The sequence below is a fragment of the Pan troglodytes genome, chromosome 4 (assembly GCF_028858775.2).
Source record: "Pan troglodytes isolate AG18354 chromosome 4, NHGRI_mPanTro3-v2.0_pri, whole genome shotgun sequence".
NCBI lineage: Eukaryota > Metazoa > Chordata > Mammalia > Primates > Hominidae > Pan > Pan troglodytes.
The window spans coordinates 170,682,410-170,703,526 of NC_072402.2; the positions used below are offsets into that span (position 1 = coordinate 170,682,410).

General features: G+C 44.1%; 1 protein-coding gene and 1 non-coding gene across 2 annotated transcripts in view; both read left to right on the forward strand.

The window, feature by feature from the left end:
- ATP6V0E1 (ATPase H+ transporting V0 subunit e1) overlaps nt 1–15,904 on the forward strand; it is a 51,451-nt gene extending 35,547 nt beyond the window's left edge. The window contains exons 3-4 of the mRNA XM_003310963.6: nt 1,293–1,422; nt 15,411–15,904. Coding sequence (XP_003311011.2) covers nt 1,293–1,386 — 94 coding nt within the window. The 3' untranslated portion in view covers nt 1,387–1,422; nt 15,411–15,904. The remainder of the gene's footprint in view (nt 1–1,292; nt 1,423–15,410) is intronic.
- LOC112209331 (small nucleolar RNA SNORA74) lies at nt 1,783–1,983 on the forward strand. The gene has a single exon (XR_002944072.2). It is a non-coding gene; the product is annotated as a small nucleolar RNA SNORA74 (small nucleolar RNA).
- Nucleotides 15,905–21,117: the final 5,213 nt, after the last annotated feature.

Sequence of the window (21,117 nt, forward strand, 5' to 3'; positions counted from 1 at the left end):
TTTCTTTTCTTTTTTTAGAGACAGGGTCTTGCTCTGTTGCCCAGGCTGGAGTGCAGTGATGTAACTATAGCACTGCAGCCTTGAACTCCCAGGCTCAAGGGATGCTCCCACCTCAGCCTCCTGGGTAGCTGTGGCTACAAGTGCAAGTCAGCAAACACAGTGAATTTTTAAAAATTTTTTATAGAGACGGGTTCTCACTGTGTTGCCCAGACTGGTCATCAACTCCTGGCTTCGAGTGATCCTTATCCTCCCAAAGTGCGGGGATTATAGGCATGAGCCACCGCACCCAACCTGTTTTTCACTTTTAACCCTGAAGTCGGCTGGGCGCGGTGGCTCACGTCTGTAATCCCAGCACTTTGGGAGGCTGAGGCGGGCGGATCACGAGGTCAGGAGATCGAGACCATCCTGGCTAACACGGTGAAACCCCATCTCTACTAAAAATACAAAAAATGAGCTGGGCGTGGTGGCGGGCGCCTGTAGTCCCAGCTACTCGGGAGGCTGAGGCAGGAGAATGGGTGAACTCGGGAGGCGGAGCTTGCAGCAAGCCGAGATTGCACCACTGCAGTCTGGACTGGGCAAAAGAGCGAGACTCCATCTCAAAAAAAAAAAAAAAAAAAACCCTGAAGTAAGATGTGACACCATTTTACTTCCTTTATAGTTTAGTCTGTAATACAGAGGAATACCTCGTTATTTAGATTCTGAAGTAAACTGGGGAGAAGGTAAATGCCCATTCTGTTAAGTTCCACAGTAGGATGTGTTACATATTTTGGTGGTGATGGGGATTAGAAAAGGGGACCTTACATGTTATACTCTAATAGGAAGATGATAAGCTGCAATCAAACCTTGCCTGTACCAGTAAAAATGGGTGTGTCATGTAGGTTGTGGGTCTTAACATTTGGAGAATGGATAAAATAAGACACATTTTCCCTGAGGTTGGAAGTTGTGATGATGATAAACTGAGATTAAGTGAAAACCCTTTGAAGCGAAGATATCGTGAATTCAGGAAATCTTGGATACTTGGAAAGATAATCAGGTAATGAGAGAAAAGTCAGAGACTTACTGTGACAAAGCCTCACTGCTTTGTGATATGTCTCAAGATGAAGGCAGGCTACGTCCTGGGAAACATTTTGTTATCAGACATGCTGCTGTTAACACAATGTATATGGAAAGTTTGGTGTGAATGCAGTAGATTTAAGTTTTGCTAGTGTACTTTTTCCATGCTAATTGAAAATGGTCATGTTCCAACATGATTTCACCGCTTCGTTGTTGTTTCTCTCCCATCCTTCTTTTAGTTGGCTGATTGCAATTCTGGCCCAACTCAACCCTCTCTTTGGACCGCAATTGAGAAATGAAACCATCTGGTATCTGAAGTATCATTGGCCTTGAGGAAGAAGACATGCTCTACAGTGCTCAGTCTTTGAGGTGACTATGCTTGTGACCTTTCTTATCAGTATGGTCAGGCAGTCAGAGTTTGCCTTGACTTTTTCTCACATTTTATGGCCATTTTAACACGTGGCAAGGGCAAGCTGCTGAATGCAAACACGATCTGAAGAGCAGAAATAAAATTGGAACTTAAGCCTTAGCTTACCTAAATCTCAATAAGATTCTTTTTAGATTCTGCTATCACCCTGCCTTTTTAAATAAATACAGTTTAATTTACAAAATTAAGCTTGCATGCACTCTTTCAGACGCAGATCAAAAAAGTAACTGTTTATACTTGGCATTGTGAGATCCAGCAACTTTAAAAAGTGGCTGGCAGATTTAAAATTGAGCAGGTTTCTTTCCAGCAGTAGTCAGCCATCCGGACAGAACCGTTCCTGTGATGGTGTTACACTGCTGGGAGAGGAATGTCTTGTCTTCATCCGGTTGCCTGCGCCACTGTTCTGGTGGCGTCTGGCACTGGTGCAAGACAGAGCTGTGCTTCCCCGAGAGTGTGCTAAGCATTCACTTTGGCTGCTTAGTTCTAGTCTGGGAGCAGACAGAGAAAACAAAATTAAGGTTTTTGAATGCTTTGGATGGAGAAAGGTGCCTGCGTCCGTTTGTTTTGTGTTGCTCTAAAGGAATACATGAGACTGGGTAATTTATATTTGGCTCGCAGTTCTGCAGGCTGTATAAACATGACACCCGCATCTGTTTGGCTTCTGGTGAGGCCTCAGGAGGTTTTTACTCATGGCAGAAAGCAAAAGGGGGGCAGCCGTGTCATATGGCCAGAGAGGGAGCAAGAGAGAGAGAAGGAGGTGCCAGGCTCCTTTAAACAAGCAGCTCTTGTGTGCACTAACAACTACTTCACTCATTACTATGGGGAGGTGTATTAGTCCATTTTCACGCTGCTGATAAAGACATACCCAAGACTGGGTAATTTATAAAGAAAGAGAGGTTTAATGGACTCACAGTTCCTCGTGGCTGGGGAGGCCTCACAATAATGGCGGAGGATGAAAGGCAGTTCTTACATGGTAGCAGCAAGAGAGAATCAGAACCAAGCAAAAGGGGTCTTCCCTTATAAAACCATCAGATCTCGTGAGACTTATTCACTACCATGAGAACAGTATGGGGGAACTGCCCCCATGATTCAGTTATCTCCCACCAGGTCCCTCCCACAACACGTGGAAATTATGGAAGCTACAATTCAAGATGAGATTTGGGTGGGGACACAGCCAAACCATATCAGGAGGGTACCAAGCCATTCATGAGGAATCCACCCCCATGACCCAAACACCTCCCACCAGGCCCCACCTCCATCATTGGGGATCACATTTCAACATGAGATTTGGAGGGGACATATAATCCAAGCCATATCAGTGCCTTTTGAAAATCAGTCTTTGGTCGTGCGCGGTGGCTCACGCCTGTAATCCCAGCACTTTGGGAGGCTGAGGCGTGTGGATCACGAGGTCACGAGATCGAGACCACGGTGAAACCCATCTCTACTAAAAATACAAAAAATTAGCTGGGCACAGTGGTGGGTGCATGTAGTCCCAGCTACTCGGGAGGCTGAGGCAGGAGAATGGCTTGAACCCAGGAGGCGGAGCTTGCAGTGAGGCGAGATCGCGCCACTGCACTCCAGCCTGGGCGACAGAGCAAGACTCCATCTCAGAAAAAGGAAAATCAGTCTTAAGGTTGCAGCTTCTATTTGTCCTGAGGGTCAGAGAGGTTAGTAGTAGTATAGTGGAAAGATTTATTCACTGGCCGAGAGTCAGAAAACCTCTTATTTAATCTGTTCGTTGTTTTCATTATTTTGTTAAATGGAAGTTAGCTTTAAATGCCTTGACTAGATTTAGGTTCAAGTTTTTTGGCTCTTTAGGTGTTACTGTAAACTGTGTATTGCCTCCCATCTGGAGAAACAGGATGTCTGGCTCTGGCTCTCCTATGTTTAGTAAGGCTGATGTGATCACTGGGTTCAGGTAATGACAGCCTGGTTCCTTCATTTGTAAAGTTCTTTTTATCAAGTGATTTTATCCATTGATGATCATAGCCTGAATTAATCATTTTAGTTGAAATGGCAAATGGTGATTTGCTGCTGCTGCTGTTTTTTGTTTTTGTTTTTGTTTTTAATTGAGACAGAATCTCATTCTTGTCACCTAGGCTGGAGTACAGTTGCACAATCACGGCTAACTGCAGTCTTGACCTCCTGGGATTAAGCAATCCTCCTGCCCCAGCCTCCCAAGTAGCTGGAATTACAGTCATGAGCCACCATACCCTAACTTTTTTGTTTTTGAAACAGAGTCTCTGTCACCCAGCTGGAATGCAGTGGCACCATCATGGCTTACTGCAGCCTCACACTCCTGGCTCAAGTGATCCTCCTGCCTCAGCCTCCTGAGTAGCTGGGACTACAGGCACACACCACTGTGCCTGGCTAATTTTTAAATTTTGAATAGAGACAAGGTCTTACTATGTGGTCCATGTTTTGGCTAATTTCTAAAATTTTATTTATTTTTTATAGAGAGAGAGGGTCTCTTTCTATGGCCCAGGCTGGAGTGCAGTGGTGTGATCATAGCTCACTGCTGCCTTGAATTCCTGGGCTCCCGAGATCGACCTGTCTTAGCCTCCCTAACAGCTGCAGGCACGCAGCACCACATGTGACTTTTGTTTTGTTTTGTGGAAATGAGGTCTCACCATCTTGCCTAAGTTGGTCTCAAACTCCTGGGCTCAAGTGATCCTCCCACTTTGGCCTTCCAGAGTGTTGTGATTATGGCCATCAGCCACCGTGCCTGGCCGCAAATGATGATTTTTCCAGTTCTATTTTTATTTATTTATTTATTTATTTTGAGACAGAGTCTTGCTCTATCACCCAGTCTAGAGTGCAGTGGCATGATCTCAACTCACTGCAACCTCTGCCTCCTGAATTCAAGTGATTCTTCTGCCTCAGCCTCCCAAGTAGCTGGGACTACAGGTGTGTGCTACCACACCCAGCCAATTTTTGGTTACTTTTAGTAGAGATGGGTTTTCACCATGTTGGCCAGGCTGGTCTCAAACTCCTGACCTCAGGTGATCCACCCGCCTAGGCCTCCCAAAATGCTGGGATTATAGGCGTAAGCCACCATTCCCGTCTGATTTTTCAATTGTATTATTACCTCTGCATTTGATGAGCTGAAATGCTTCTATAAAGATAACTTTCCTGCCAGGCACAGTGGCTCATGCCTGTAATCCCACTACTTTGGGATGCTGAGGCAGGCAGATCACTTGAGCCCAGGAGTTCAAGACCAGCTTGGGCAATATTGTGAAACCTTGTCTCTACAAAAAATACAAAAATTAGCCAGGCAAGGTGGTGCACACCTGTAGTTCCAGCTATTCAGGAGGTTGAGGTGGGAGGAGAACTTGAGCCTGGGAGGTGGAGGTTGTAGTGAGCCAAGATCGCACCACTGCACTCCAGCCTGGGTGACAAAGCAAGACTCTGTCTCAAAAAACAAACAAACAAAAAACTTTTCCTCATCAACAGGATGATCTAATAGACTTGAAATACAGATCATGGGGCCGGGCACGGTGGCTCACCCCTCTAATCCCATCACTTTGGGAGGCAAGGCGGGCGGGTCATGAGGTCAGGAGATCGAGACCATCATGGCTAACACGGTGAAACCCCTTCTCTGCTAACAATACAAAAAAAATTAGCCAGGCATGGTGGTGGGCGCCTGTAGTCCCAGCGACTTGGGAAGCTGAGGTAGGAGAATGGCATGAACCCAGGAGGTGGAGCTTGCAGTGAGCGGAGATTGCGCCACTGCATTCCAGCCTGGGCGACAGAGCAAGACTCCGTCTCAAAAAAAAAAAAAAAAAAAAGAAAGAAATACAGATCATACAAAAATACGGGAAAAGCAGAATACAGGTTTAATTCTTTTAATTTTCATAGTAAGATGTTGGTGGCCAAGTTCCAGGGTATTCAATGAGATTTTTTTTTAATTTTAAATAATTACATTTTTTACCCTTTATATGGTTGTGTGTTTTTGTTTTTGTTTTTTGTGTTTTTTTGTTGTTGTTGTTTTTTGTCTATGAGAACCTGTTTAGGATGGCTTCTATGTACTTTTGGTGTTAGTTTTTGGTAGTTTCCTTACTTTCTGGCAACATCAAAATGTCCAGGCCCCTCTTGTATATTTTCTGTCCGAGACTTAGATTTAGCTGTTCTTTGAATTGGTTTCTGAATTCCCCACTAAAAGGATGTCTGGTTTACTAATCAGTTCTCAGGCCCATTTGACTCTGGTTCTGTTCGGTGGAAATGGCATTTAAGAATCACGATCGGAGTGCTAGGTGCGTTTGTTGCTGCCTGGGGTAATTAAGCATAATTGCTTCTAAGCCTTTTCAATGGAAAGAACCAGGAAGTAATGTATTTTTCAGATGAAAAATAATCTTAAGTTTACATTAGTATTTTCTCTTCAAATATAACATTACAGAGTTTTTATTTTATTTTATTTTTTTCTTTTTTCTTTTTTTTTTTTTGAGACAGAATCTCGCTCTGATGCCAGGCTGGAGTGCAGTGGCGTGATCTTGGCTCACTGCAATCTCTGCCTCCTGGGTTCAAGCGATTCTCCTGCCTCAGCCTCCCAAGTAGCTGGGATTACAGGTGTGCGCCACCACACCTGGCTAATTTTTGTGTTTTTAGTAGAGACGGGGTTTCACCATGTTGGTCAGGCTGGTCTCGAACTCTTGACCTCGTGATCCACCCACCTCGGCCTCCCAAAGTGCTAGGATTACAGGTGTGAGCCACTGTGCCTGGCATTCTTTTTTTTTTTTTTTTTTTTTAAAGACAGAGTCCTGCTCTGTTGCCAAGGCTGGAGTGCAGTGGCAGTATCTTGGCTCACTGAAACCTCCACCTCCCAGGTTCAGGTAATTCTGCCTAAACCTCCTGAGTAGCTGGGACTATAGGCACACACCACCACACCCAGCTAATTTTTGTGTTTTTAGTAGAGATAGGGTTTCACCATGTTGGCCAGGCTGGTCTCGAACTCCTGACCTCAAGTGATCTGCCTGTCTCGGCCTACCAAAGTGCTCGGATTACAGGTATGAGCCACCATGCCTGGCCTGAAAATTACTGTTCCTTAATAACAGTAACTTTTATTATTCTACAATGTATATAAAATACTTTTTTTTTTTTTTTTTTTTTTTTGGAGACATGGTCTCTGTCACCCAGGCTGGAGTGCATCACCACAACCTCTGCCTCCTGGGGCTCAAGTGATCCTCCTGCCTCAGCCTTCTGATTATCTGGGACTGTAGACACGTGACACCATGCCTGGCTAATTTTTTGTATTTTTGGTAGAGACTCAGGGTTTCACCATGTTGCCCAGGCTGGTCTCAAACTCCTGAGCTCAAGCGATCCAACTGCCTTGGCCTCCTAAAGTGCTGGGATTACAGGTGTGGGCCTCCATGCCCGGCAAAATACTTTCAAGATAACACCAGTATAACTAATAGATATGAGCTCATCAAGTGCTGTTTTCTGAGGTCACTTAAAATAACAGCTGGTACAGTGGTATGTGCCTATAATCCCAGCTGTTTGGTGCGGTGAGGCAGAAGGATCTCTTGAGCCCAGAGGTTGAGACATGCCTCGGCAATATATCAAGACCTCATCTCAAATAATAATAATTTTTTTTTTTTTTTCAAGACAGGGTCTCACTGTTGGTCAGGCTAGAGTGCAGTGGTGTGATGTTAGCTCACTGCAACCTCCGCTTCCTGGCTCAAGCAATCCTCCCACCTCAGCATCCTGAGTAGCTAGGACTGCAGGCATGTGCCACCATGCCTTGCAAATTTTTAAATTTTGTATGGAGACAGTGTTTCGCTTTGTTGCCCAGGATGGTCTCAAACTCCTGGGCTCAAGTGATCCACCCACTTTGGCCTCCCAAAGTGATGGGATTACAGGTGTGAGCCACTATGTCCAGCCTGTAATTATTGTTATTATTTCCCCTGGCAGTTTCGTCACCAGTTTGATACACAATTAGACTAAGTTGTTTGTGTTCAATTTATTGTATTTTTTTCTGTTTTATTTGCTGCTGTTTTTTGAATACATAAAACATCTCCAAAGTCAAATTATGAACAAGATATATTCAGAGAAATCTATCCTTTCACTGTTTCATATTTTGTAAAGATTAAGCAAATACATATATTCATTCATATGTATATACACACATACACACTGCTGTTACAGAACAGATATCAGCTACATATACTATTCTGTACCTTGTTTTATTCACTGAACAATATATGCTAGAGATTGCTGCATACTGGTGTATAGAGATGTTTCTCATCTCTTTATAGCCATTGATAATCCTTTTGGGTTATTTCTAGTCTTTTGCTATTACTGATAGAGCCACAGTGCCATCCTATGCATATGCCATTTTCTGTTTTTGCTGATGATCTTTAATGTAGCCTCCTTGAAAATGCAATCTCTGGTTTAAAGACATATATGATTTTTCTAGATACTGTTGCATTGTCTTCCATAGAGATTATACTGTTTTGCATTCCCATCAACAGTATATGAGTGGCCGAGCGCAGTGGCTCATGCCTGCAATCCCAGCACTTTGGGAGGCTGAGGCGGGCGGATCACAAGGTCAGGAGATCGAGACCATCCTGGCTAACGCAGTGAAACCCCATCTCTACTAAAAAAATACAAAAAAATTAGCTGGGCGTGGTGGCAGACGCCTGTAGTCCCAGCTACTCGGGAGGCTGAGGCAGGATAATGGCATGAACCTGGGAGGCGGAGCTTGCTGTGAGCCGAGATTGCGCCACTGCGCTCCAGCCTGGGTGACACAGCGAGACTCCGTCTCAAAAAAAAAAAAAAAAAAAAATAGCCGGGCACGGTGGCTCACGCCTGTAATCCCAGCACTTTGGGAGGCCGAGGCGGGTGGATCACGAGATCAGGAGATCGAGACCATCCTGGCTAACACGGTGAAACCCTGTCTCTACTAAAAAAAAAAAAAAAAATACAAAAAATGAGCCTGACATGGTGGCGGGTGCCTGTAGTCCCAGTTACTCCGGAGGCTGAGGCAGGAGAATGGCGTGAACCCGGGAGGCAGAGCTTGCAGTGAGCCAAGATTGTGCCACTGCACTCCAGCCTGGGTGACAGAAAGAGACTCCGTCTCAAAAAAAAAAAAAAATAGTATATGAGTTTCTGTTTTGCCACAACCTGAATTTTGCCAATTTAATTTCCCCTTAAATATATATATTTTATATATATGTTTATACGTACGTGTGGGTTTTTGTTTTTGTTTTAATAGATGGGGGTCTCACTCTGTTACCCAAGCTGGTCTCGAACTCCTGGCCTCAAGCGATCCTCCCACCTTGGCTTCTCAAAGTGCTGGGATTACAGGCATGAGCCAGTGTGCCTGGCAATAATACCAATTTTTTTTAACCTGCCTTTTTCATCAAGTTCTGTTTTCTACTCTTTATTTCAACTGTAGTGAGTGTTAGGTAAGGCTGTTGATTGGGGTTTAAAGCTGAGAACTTCAGGCCTCAGTTGGTTCTAGTTCCAGCATTGCTTTTCACTTAACTTTTCTGAGTTTCATTTCCTTCCATGATAATGAGAGAATTGGGCCCTTTGACACTAAATAACACTGGGTGGGTGGATCTGAAGACATTTTATCTGCTTATTCTTTTCACTCTTATGTCTCTGTCAACCGGATTGACAGATTCCTCATGTTTTCACTCTGGTCCACAGCACACACTCGGGCTCCTTGAAACCCTTATACTAAAGTTGGTTCTTTTAAAAGCAAAATGCCAGGAAGTAGGAGGGCAAGCCAGGCGATCCCTAATTATGAACATCGTGTCATGCCTATTCTGCATTTAACAGAATTATAGTGGTATCGTAACCTAAGACTTTGGAGTTAACACATCAGGAGATCTAATCTCTGCCTAGCGTTAGAACAGACAGACTTAAGACAGGCTGACTTCACTTTTTGGATGGTAAAGTCAAAGGATTGAGTTTTGTTTAACCTTTTGAATTTTGAACTTTTACCTAATGGTGAGATGATAAAGGAGTTTAGAAGGTAGATTTGGGTCTGACCTCACCTGATAAGGAAAAATGTTTGGTTTAGTACATGATTCCTTTTAAGAGGCCAGATTTGGAAAGTAGGTGTAAGCCAGACATGGTATTCAACAGAGAAAAAATGAGGACCAGTTATGAAAGCTTTAGAATAATTTTATATAGATGAAATGGAATCAATCCAAAGAACACACCGTTAAATACATAGCCGATCTTTTGCTGCTTTAATCAGTGTAACTGTCATGATTTTCTTTCCTGAATTGAAGAACCGAACCACAGCCTGATGAGAGGCTGAGTTACAGCACGTTATGTTTATTGGCTGCAAATAAACGTGTCCAGTACTCCTAAGAGCAGTGCTCACTCCATCCTTGGCTTTGCCAGCCTCGTCTGCTTCCCTTAGATTCCTGAGTGTGACTTCCTAAGATGTATGTGGGACTCTAATGTCAAGGTTGCTGTTTTTGTTGATGTTCACTTTCCTACAGCCTTGTGGGGTGTGCTGCTACCATGGAATCTCCTTGGAGGGGTGGCTTCGGCTTCAGACCCAGTGTCCTGGAAGTTACTTGGTTTAGCAAGGCATTGTTGCCTGGTAGATGATCTGATATGGTTGACCACAGTCTGAAGGCATAGAAATGCTATCTGTTTTATTATAAAGTCCGGGCCAGGAAAGAAATAGAGGATATTGATAATTAGGCCTCTGCCCTGTGGGAGCTGTTTTTCTATGCATTCCTAAAATACTTGAGTGCTTGTGAGGTGTATAGTACTGAAGTAGGGGAAGACTGGGCTCCAAAGGGGTTTGTGATCTGTTGGGGTGTTGAATTAAGCCATACTTGGGAGAAGTTCAATAGTGCAAGGTGTCGTGTGGTTAATAAGTAAATCTTTTACTCTGAGTACTCTGGCTGGGTATTCTGCTGCCATTTCAGATTCAGCCATGTCTCCATTTCAGTTCCCAATATCATAGTTTTCCTTGTCAGGGTCAGAACCTGTCGCGTCACTTTTTTCTCCTCTTCGTCAAATCCATTTGCTCTCATTATGTCTCTTGTGTCCGCCCTTCCTTTCCATTCCTCCTTCAGGCACCCTGATTTCTGCCCCAACTTAAGACAGCTCTGAATTATGGCAGGTGCTCCTCATCTGGTCTCCCTGGCTCTACCGTCATCTATCTACAGAATACCACCCTGTTTATCTTCCTGGTGTAGCACTTCCTGAAATAGATCAGCTTGCCTCAGAAACTGTCAGTAGTTCTCTGGGGCCTGCACCAGGATTTTTTGTTTTGTTTTGTTTTGCTTTTCTGTTTTGTTTTGTTTAACCTAAGGTCTCTGATTGTAGAGAGTACATGCCCCTTGAAATGCGATATAAAATGTTATAAGCACACAACTTTTGCCGGGTCACCAGCGGTCCTATGAGCCACAACAGATAAGAACGGCTAACCTGCAGGTCATGTCCAGCTCTGACTTGACTGTCGAGGCCTTCCCTCCCCAGTCTGCCTTCCTTCTCACTACTTTCCCCTCCAGGCCCTAGTGGTGTGGGCCCTTGTTCTTGACCTCATTAGCTTTACTTGGTTTTTCCTGACTCTCAGTACCCTACTACATTCATTAATTTAGAAAACAACTTAGTAAATACACTCTCCCGTGAAAATTCCTTCTGCTTTCTTGCCTCAGTTCACGCATTCTCTCTTAATTCTTTCTGATGCTTTCTCTTTCAGTGCCCAGCTGGCAAATCCTAGCACTTCCTTCCTTGGCTACTTTGTTTCAAAGTGATTTCTTTTCTTTCTAAACATATTTAGCTCTCCAGTTTTTGCCATTCATTTGGTACATTGCCTTGAATTGTTAAATACATGCTTAACTCCTTGTATTTAATCTCCTACAATATATAGCCTTACATATCATAGTAAAGAAGGAATTATTTTGCAAATTTATCTAAAATTTTTAAACAGATAAAAATTAAGCCTAATATATCGTTTAAGAAGTATATTCACTTACTTTTCCCCAAACAGATTTCTTGGTTCTAGACTTAATATTTTTATGTTATCTTCATTGTCAGTTTTTTGTGTTTTTTTTTGAGACAGAGTCTCACTCTGTTGCCCAGGCTGGAGTATAGTGGCATGATCTTGGCTTACTGCAAACTCCGCCTCCCGGGTTCAAGTGATTCTCGTGCCTCAGCCTCCCGAGTAGCTGGGATTACAGGAATGTGCCACCATACCCGGCTAATTTTTGTATTTTTAGTAGAGACGGAGTTTCACCATGTTTGCCAGGCTGGTCTTGAACTCCTGATCTCAGGTGATCCGCCCCGCCTCCCAGAGTGCTGAGATTACAGGTGTGAGCCACTGCACCTGGCCCATTGGCAGGTTTTTGTTTGTTTGTTTGTTTGAGGTAGAATCTCGCTCTGTCACCCAGACTGGAGTGCAGTGGCGCAATCTTGGCTCATTGCAACATTGACCTCCCAGGTTCAAGTGATTCTCCTGCCTCAGCCTCCCGTATAGCTGGGACTACAGGCATGCACCACCATGCCTGGCTAATTTTTGTATTTATTTATTTATTTGAGACGGAGTCTTGCTCTGTCGCCCAGACTGGAGTGCAGTGGTGCGATCTCTGCTCACCGCAATCTCTGCCTCCCGGGTTCACGCCATTCTCCTGCCTCAGGCTCCCAAGTAGCTGGGACTACAGGTGCCCGCCACCATGCCTGGCTAATTTTTTGTATTTTTAGTAGAGACAGGGTTTCACTGTGTTAGCCAGGATGGTCTCGATCTCCTGACCTCATGATCTGCCCGCCTCGGCTTCCCAAAGTGCTGGGATTACAGGCGTGAGCCACCGTGCCCGGCCTAATTTTTGTATTTTTTTTTAGTAGAGATGGGGTACATCATGTTGGCCAGGCTGTTCTCGAACTCCTGACCTCAAGTGATCCACCCACCATGGCCTCCCAAAGTACTGGGATTACAGGCATGAGCCACCGCATCCGACCCTTTGTCAGTTTTATCTGATAGTAACCTTATGACTCTTTTTTTTTTTTTTTTGAGACGTGCAAAATGAGAACATGGACCCTTTGATTAAGTTCTTCAGCCCCACCCCCAATCAGCTATTTCTTATCAAAGATGATAAGAATACAGGCTTCCTGGCCGGGCGAGGTGGCTCACGCCTGTAATCCCAGCACTTTGGGAGGCCAAGGCGCGCGGATCACGAGGTCAGGAGATTGAGACCACCCTGGCTAACACAATGAAACTCCGTCTCTACTAAAAAATACAAAAAATTAGCCAGGTATAGTGGCGGGCGCCTGTAGTCCCAGCTACTCGGGAGGCTGAGGCAGGAGAATGGCGTGAACCTGGGAGGCAGGGCTTGCAGTGAGTGGAGATCGCGCCACTGCACTCCATCCAGCCTGGGCAAGAGAGCGAGACTCCGCCTCAAAAAAAAAAAAAAAAGCTTCCTTAATTTACTCCAAAATCAGCCGGGCGCAGTGGCTCACACCTGTAATCCCAGCGCTTTGGGAGGCTGAGGTGGGCAGATTGCTCAAGCCCAGAATTTTGAGACCAGCCTGGGTAACATGGTGAAACCCCATCTCAACAACAACAACGAAAAATACAAAAATCAGCCAGGTATGGTGGCACACGCCTGTAGTCCTAGCTACTTGGGAGGCTGAGATGGAAGGAACTTGAGCCCAGGAGGTGGTGGTTGCCGTGAGCGGTGATGGTGCCACTGCATTTACTCCAGCCTGGGTGACAGAGCAAGACCCTGTCTCAAGAATAAATAAATAAATAAAAATAAAAATTTATTCCAAAATCAAACCACATGCCTTTGCCATGTGACATAATGCACATTTACTTTTATTTTATTTATTTATTTATTTATTTATTTATTTATTTATTTATTTTGAGACGGAGTCTTGCTCTGTCACCCAGGCTGGAGTCCAATGGTGTGATCTCAGCTCACTGCAACCTCCACCTCCTGGGTTCAAGCCATTCTCCTTGCCTTAGCCTCCCAGGTAGCTGGGACTACAGGCATGCACCACCACGCCCGGCTAACTTTTTTGTATTTTTAGTAGAGATGGGGTTTTACCATGCTGGCCAGGCTGATCTCGAACTCCTGACCTCAAGTGATCCACCTGCCTCGGCCTCCCAAAGTGCTGGGATTACAGACGTGAGCCACTGTGCCCGGCCTACATTTATTTTAAACTGGTATCATTGATCTTGAGTGAAAACTATCCCCCATTTGTATATGGTTTTTCAAAAGTGAAGGCTTATTTTTCCCTTTTTTGATTGTTTTTTTGTCACAAAATGCCTGTACTATGAAGAAGTCTAATCAGTGTGCTCTTCATGGAAAATTAACAGACAAACCATATGTATTCACTACTTCAGTATTCTCAGATAAAATTTATTTTATTGGCTGGGTGTGATGGCTCATGCCTGTAATCCCAGAACTTTGGGAAGCCAAGGCAAGAGGAAACCTGAGCCCAGGAGTTTGAGACCAGCCTGGGCAATATAGCAAGACCCCATTTCTATGAAAAATTTAAAAATTAGCCGGGCATGATGGCGTGGGCCTATAGTCCCAGCTACTTGGGAGGCTGAGGCAGGAAGATTGCTTGAGTCCAGAAGGTTGAGGCTGCAGTGAGCTGTGTTTGTGGCCACTACACTCCAGGGCAGGTGAGAGAGCGAGACTGTCTGAAAAAAATATTATTTATTGATTAGATACAGGGTCAGGCTCTGTCACCTAGGCTGGGGTGCAGAATGGCATGATCATAGCTCACTGTAACCTCAAACTCCTGAGCTCTAGTGATCCTCCCACCTCAGCTTCTGGAGTAGCTGGGACTACTGGTGTGTGTCATCATGCTGTAGAGAGTCTCGCTATGTTGCCTAGGCTGGCCTCAGGCGATCTTCCCGCCTTGGCGTCCCAAAGTGCTGGGATTACAGGTGTGAGCCACCACGCCTGGCCTAAATTTGTAATCTGCCTGGTACTGATACTTGTACAAAGAGGCTGTTCTGCTGGCCTAAGGAAGAGAACAGAAAATTATCCCTAGATTAAGTGAAAGATATTATGAGGCTTTCACACTACTACAAGAAACAAGTAGCTCTGGTAATTACCACTCCTTGGCCTGATGTTGTTTTCCTAGTACATTGTAAATATAGTCTGTTTAGGGCATGATGGCTCATGCCTGTAATCCCAGCACTTCGGGAGGCGAGGGTGGGCAGAACGCTTGAGCCCAGGAGTTAGAGCCAAACCTGGGCAGCATGGTGAAACCCCTTCTCTACAAAAAAATATAAAAATTAGCCGAATGTGTTGGCGTGCACCTGTAGTTCCAGCTACTTGGGAGGCTGAGATGGGAGGATCATTTGGGGTCAGGAGATTGAGACTGCAGTGAGCTGAGATCACGCCACTGCACTCCAGCCTGGATGGCAGAGCAAGACCCTGTGTCCGAAAAAAACAAAAATAAAACAAAACAAAACAAAAGATGGTGTTGAATTTAAGCTGCTAGAAAAAGAAAAGTGTCATTTGTCACCTACACTCGAGATAGCCAGAACGGGGAGCAAGCTACAGGGCAGCCTCCAGTACAAGACCAATGCAAGGAGCCCGCTCCCCAGGAGCCTGGCCCCAGAGCAGAGTTCGCCATGCCTGCGGAACCTCCCCTCCATGCTATAAGAGGGAAGGGAGAGATACAGACTCTTGAAACTGCGGTGAATTCATTAGATTCCAGCACTATCAATCTCAGTCAGCTTCATTCTTCCTGCTTTCTGTGACATAGACTGTTACTTGTGCTCCTCATTGCAGCAGTGTCCTTGGTTACTGGACCTTTTGCCACAGCCCTGCGAAACCTGGCCAAACTTGCACCAAGTTGATTATCCTGTGTTTCATATTTTGTTGAGCATCTATGTATGCATTTTAAAGTGTTGGCTTGGTTAACTTTCTCGATGTTAACTTTTTGCCTTCCTGAGGAATGTATGAGGACCAGTTACCAGAATGGTTTTGTTTTGCAGGTCACGAGAAGAGAATGCCTTCTAGATGCAAAATCACCTCCAAACCAGACCACTTTTCTTGACTTGCCTGTTTTGGCCATTAGCTGCCTTAAACGTTAACAGCACATTTGAATGCCTTATTCTACAATGCAGCGTGTTTTCCTTTGCCTTTTTTGCACTTTGGTGAATTACGTGCCTACATAACCTGAACTGTGCCGACTCCACAAAACAATTATGTACTCTTCTGAGATAGAAGATGCTGTTCTTCTGAGAGATACGTTACTCTCTCCTTGGAATCTGTGGATTTGAAGATGGCTCCTGCCTTCTCACGTGGGAATCAGTGAAGTGTTTAGAAACTGCTGCAAGACAAACAAGACTCCAGTGGGGTGGTCAGTAGGAGAGCACGTTCAGAGGGAAGAGCCATCTCAACAGAATCGCACCAAACTATACTTTCAGGATGAATTTCTTCTTTCTGCCATCTTTTGGAATAAATATTTTCCTCCTTTCTATGGAAATCTGGGCTCGGTGTTTGTAAAGTTCATTTTTATAAGCTTTTCTATCGCTACATAATGCCTTTTTAAAAAATGATTTTGTAGTCTAAACTTAGGTTGAGTATATAAACCCTGCCATGTAGCTTGAGATGCCTGAAAAGATTGGTAAGTGCGTTTCTTAATCGTTCAGTAACCATTTGAGTGCCTACTGCAGCCAAGGCACTGGAGGGATCAAAGGTGTAAATTTGGAATCCCTGCAAGTTCACAAGCTATTTGGAGAGATAAGGTTAGTATACATAGAACTGTAATATAAGGTTGTGTTGGAGCATTGTCCTTAAAGATGGTACCATGGTGAGCAGTTCAAGGTTACCTACCAGCCGCAGAACAAGGCAGCAAATGCTCCTGAGATGGAACCATCACAGCCTCAGACATAGGACTAAAGAAGTCAAGAGTGATTAAAAAGCCAGGGGCAGGAGACAGTAATTTTGTATTTCAGTAGCAGGCATCTCGATACACTAATTTGAGAGCTTTATTACTTTTAAGAAATTAAAAATTAAAATGAACCTAAATTTTCACCAGCTCATGGCTTTTTGACAGCCAGCCAAGAATGGATTTCCTGTTTTGCAGTTTCTACTTTCTATTCCTCCCAAACTGTCTGAACTCATTACTTTGCTATTCTTATGACCAAAGTGAGTTTCAAGTTGAAGTGACTCTCCTGCTCTCGTTTCTTTTCATTCTTTACTTTTGTTTTGCGCAGTCTGTTAGGCAACTCCATGCTTTACGTTTCCAGCAGGAGGGCCACATTAGCTAATTTCATGGAATACATGAAACATTGATGATTTGAAGTTGAAGGGGGCTATGGTGATATAGGCTAACCCCATCATTTTATGGATAAGGAAGCTGAGCCCAGACAGGGAGAATTTCTCGCCCAGCTTAATGCAGTTGGTCAGAGCTAGACAGGGGAGTAAGATCCATGTTTTCTTTCTTTTTTTCTTGAGACAGAGTCTCACTCTGTCGCCCAGGCTGGAGTGCAGTGGCGCGATCTCAGCTCACTGCAACCTCTGCCTCCCGGGTTCAAGCAATTCTCCTGCCTCAGCCTCCTGAGTAGCTGAGATTACAGGCACCTGCCACCGCGCCCGACTAATTTTTGTATTTTTAGTAGAGACAGGGTTTCACCATGTTGGTCAGGCTGGTCTCCTGACCTCGTGATCCGCCCACCTTGGTCTCCGAAAGTGCTGGGATTACAGGCGTGAGCCACCGCGCCCTGCCATCATACTATTGTTGAAATGTGGGAATGACGAAATCAGCTCAGGTTTTATGAGAGGAAACTCGGTAAATTCCCTTTGCTCAGGAAGTCACTTCACCCTTGAGCCCTAGTTGTTTCATTTATTAAATTCTTGAGAAGGTTCAGTGCCATTAATACCTAAACCCAGGCACATGTTCTCTCGTCACCTCACCCTTAATAGCAGAACTGTTTGTTAACAACATGATTAGGCATCGGAGATGGATGTTGGTGAATCATATTTTCCTGACCGTTGCCGCACTCCATCCAGTGTTTGTCAGGGCCCAGACTGGAAGGACCTCCATTTAGCCCGTTCAGAGGATACCGAAAATGTTCCTGCACTCCAGAGCCCTTCCAGGCGAACGTGATGTGGCCTCCTGACACAATCACTAGATTAGCAGAGGCCCTAGGTTTGCCATCTTACTCCCATCACTCGCTAGCTGTGTAATGGGGCAAATCATTTAATTTCTGACTCTCAGTGTTTTCATCTGTAAAATAGGGATAATGCATACCTTTTCTACTATACGAAGTTGTTACCAAATGAGATTTTGGCAGGGAAGGTGATTTGTGAATTATAATAATACATCAAGAGTATTTTCCAAATAAATGACCAAATCCCCAGGGTACACTGACAGTACTTTTCTATTCAGATAGGACCCAGAGGGACAGCCAAGTGATTTTTTTTTTTCTACGTAGGGTTACACTTTGGGTTCTTTGTGTTTTGTTTTGTTTGAGACAGAGTTTCGCTCTTGTTGCCCAGGCTGGAGTGCAATGGCACGATCTCAGCTCACTGCAGCCTCCACCTCCCAGGTTCAAGCAGTTCTGCCTCAGCCTCCCAAGTAGCTGGGATTACAGTAGGCTGCCTCCACGCCTGGCTAATTTTTTGTATTTTTGGTAGAGACGGGGTTTCACCATGTTGGTCAGGGTGGTCTTGAACTCCTGACCTCAGGTGATCCGCCCACCCTCGTCCTCCCAAAGTGCTGGGATTACAGGCGTGAGCCACTGTGCCTGGCCTATGGTTACACTTTTGATTAGTCATTTGTACTTGGAGGTAGAGGTTTACAGAAAAATAAAAGGCACCCTTATTAGGCCCCCAGGCCTGAGTTCAGAGCCAGAGCCTAAGTGGCTGGACCACACCCTTCCTGCCCTTCCAGGTTCTACCAACTCTTATACCAGGATAGAAGTATTTCTGGCATGATTTTGAAGATGAAGTGTGAGGATTGATTGGTTTCTTTTAGCACTGTTTTTGTTGTTTTCTTTAAACATATAATGATGTCTAGACGTGTGTCACTACCCCAACTTAATAATATTTTATCTTTCCTTTGATATTGCTTCAAAAGTAGCACCTTTTTGTTTAGCCTTTTTTTTTTTTTTTTTTAAGCAACGGTAGGTGTTTGGTCATGCTGAAGTAAATTTAGAATTTGAGAAATGATTTAAAATTGTTGCCAAGAATCATGAAAAATTTGGCAAGAGTCAATTGCTCCTTTATTAACATAAATTATGTTTACAAATATATGTCTACACATTTTAGAACAGTTTCATACTCCATCCTCTATGCAAAAATTCTTTTTGGTTTGGGAGAATATATGTGTTTAAAATGGAGAGGGAGGCCAGGCGCGATGGCTCACACCTATAATCCCAGCACTTTGGGAGGCCAAGGCAGGCAGATCACCTGAGGTTGGGAGTTCAAGACCAGCCTGGCCAACATGGTGAAACCCCATCTCTACTAAAAATACAAAAATTGGCCAGGCACGGTGGCTCATGCCTGTAATCCCAGCACTTTGGGAGGCCAAGGAGGGCAGATCATCTGAGGTCAGGAGTTTGAGACCAGCCTGACCAACATGGAGAAACCCCGTCTCTACTAAAAATACAAAATTAGCCGGGCGTGGTGGCACATGCCTGTAGACCCAGCTACTCGGGAGGCTGAGGCAGGAGAATCGCTTGAACCCAGGAGGCAGAGGTTGCAGTGAGCCGAAATGGTGCCATTGCACTCTAGCCTGAGCAACAAGAGTGAAACTCTGTCTCAAAAAAAAAAAAAAAAAGCCCACTATGGTGGCGGGTGCCCGTAATCTCAGCTACTAGGGAGGCTGAGGCAGGAGAATCACTCAAACCTGGAAGGCGGAGGCTGCAGTGAGCCAAGACTGCACCGCTGCACTCCAGTCTGGGCAACACAGTGAGACTCCATCTCACAAACAACAACAACAAAATGGAGATGGAGACTAAAGCAAATGTTATGTGTTACTTTTCCCCTGGCCCTTTTATTTCAACTTTCTCTCAAGAGTTGAGTGGATGAAATTAATTGCAGAAAATTCATAATTTTCAAAGGAAAGTGCAACATAAAACATTGTAAATAATACCTATCACAGTACAGTTGACTAGAAATAACCTAATGCCGACGTAAGGAGCTGTTTAAATCATGTTGCTGCATCCAAATGAAGTAAAATCAATTTTGTTTTCAAAATATATGCCTAGAAAAGAGACAGAAAAGAGAACAAAATTACTAGCGTTGCTTGCCTCTAGATGGTAATTACAAGTCATCTTATTTTTCTTTTTCCTTTTCAGCATTTTTTCCAATGAAAATGTAATAGTGTAGTAAAAAGAAACAATGGAAGTTAATTTAATAGCAAAAGATAATGGCCAGAATATTATGTTACAAGAAAAAAAATAAAACAGGATTTTAAACAACTATACATAGAAAAAAGCCTGGTAGGAAACAGACCAAGATGTCAAAAGTGATTATTTCTTTTACAATATTGTGTCTTCCAACTTTTCCATAAACAGCATGTATTACTTTTATAATCAGAAAAAAAAAAGATATTTTTGAGGGCATCATTGTCAGAAGTGTTAGTACTTCCTTCAAATATAATTTAGTGCACACACACACTTTTTTAAAAAGTTATTCAGGGTCAGGGGAAATGAAGTCAGCTAGATTTATTAAAACATTGAAGCTATTATGAATCAATGAAAATCAGTGAGTTCACACAGAAATTGTGATTGTTTTCATTGTGCAGGACAGAGCACTGATCATTCCGTGTATAAAACTCTAACCTCCTTTTGTATAGGTGCTCACAGTGACAGCATGGGGAAATGAAAAGGGAGCATTGATTTTGATTCTTCCCACATAGAAAAGTGGAAGCCTAGGGTATTAATGCTCTGGGGTCCCACACCGCTTAGAAAAAGCCCCACTGTTCTTCTATGCCCAGCTGCTCCAAGCAAAGCTTTCTTTCAGGCTGTCCCTGCTTCAGTTAGAATCCCATCTCAATGAAATGTATTGGCCCTCTTTTCCCAACTCCCACTGCCCCCAAGCCAGCTCCAAAAGAAGGGGGTATTCCAGTAGCTGAGGTTGCTCAGCAGCTAATACTGCCGCCCCCATGAATCCAATCAAGATTCCATTTCAGTTTCTGTCAGGATGTTGACGTGGTTTCCATGGTTTCTTTACACCGTCCACAGTGTGGTACTACTGTGGGTTGCCACTCCAAAACAGAACAAGCAGAGTAGATATTTTGTCAAAGTAAGCCTGTATTTGAGGAAGGGTGAGTTAAGAAGCTAAGTGTGACTTTGTCCAAGCTGCAGACGCTTTTCAACAACAGGTTGAAAAAGTAGTTCAGCCAGACTCAACCAGGTTGCACAGGTATTTTCAGCTCCTGTTTTTTGTCCTGATGTTAGCTGCTTGAGCAAAAAGACTCAGCAACCTGACCTCCTGCAGCCTAGAGTTTAGCAGGGAAGAGAATTAAACAGTAATAATGAATGGTTATTTATGCTACACCAGTGCTTCTCAAATGGTAACGTCCAGATTGCCTGGGGATTGTGTTTTAACAGATTCTGATTAAATCAAGATGGGAGCAATGATTCTGTATTTCCAACAAGCTCCCAGGTGCTGCTGGTCCTTCTGGTGGGTGGACCCCACTGGAGCAAGGTGCTGTGTCTTAGGGAAGTACAGGTTGCTAGGTAAGAG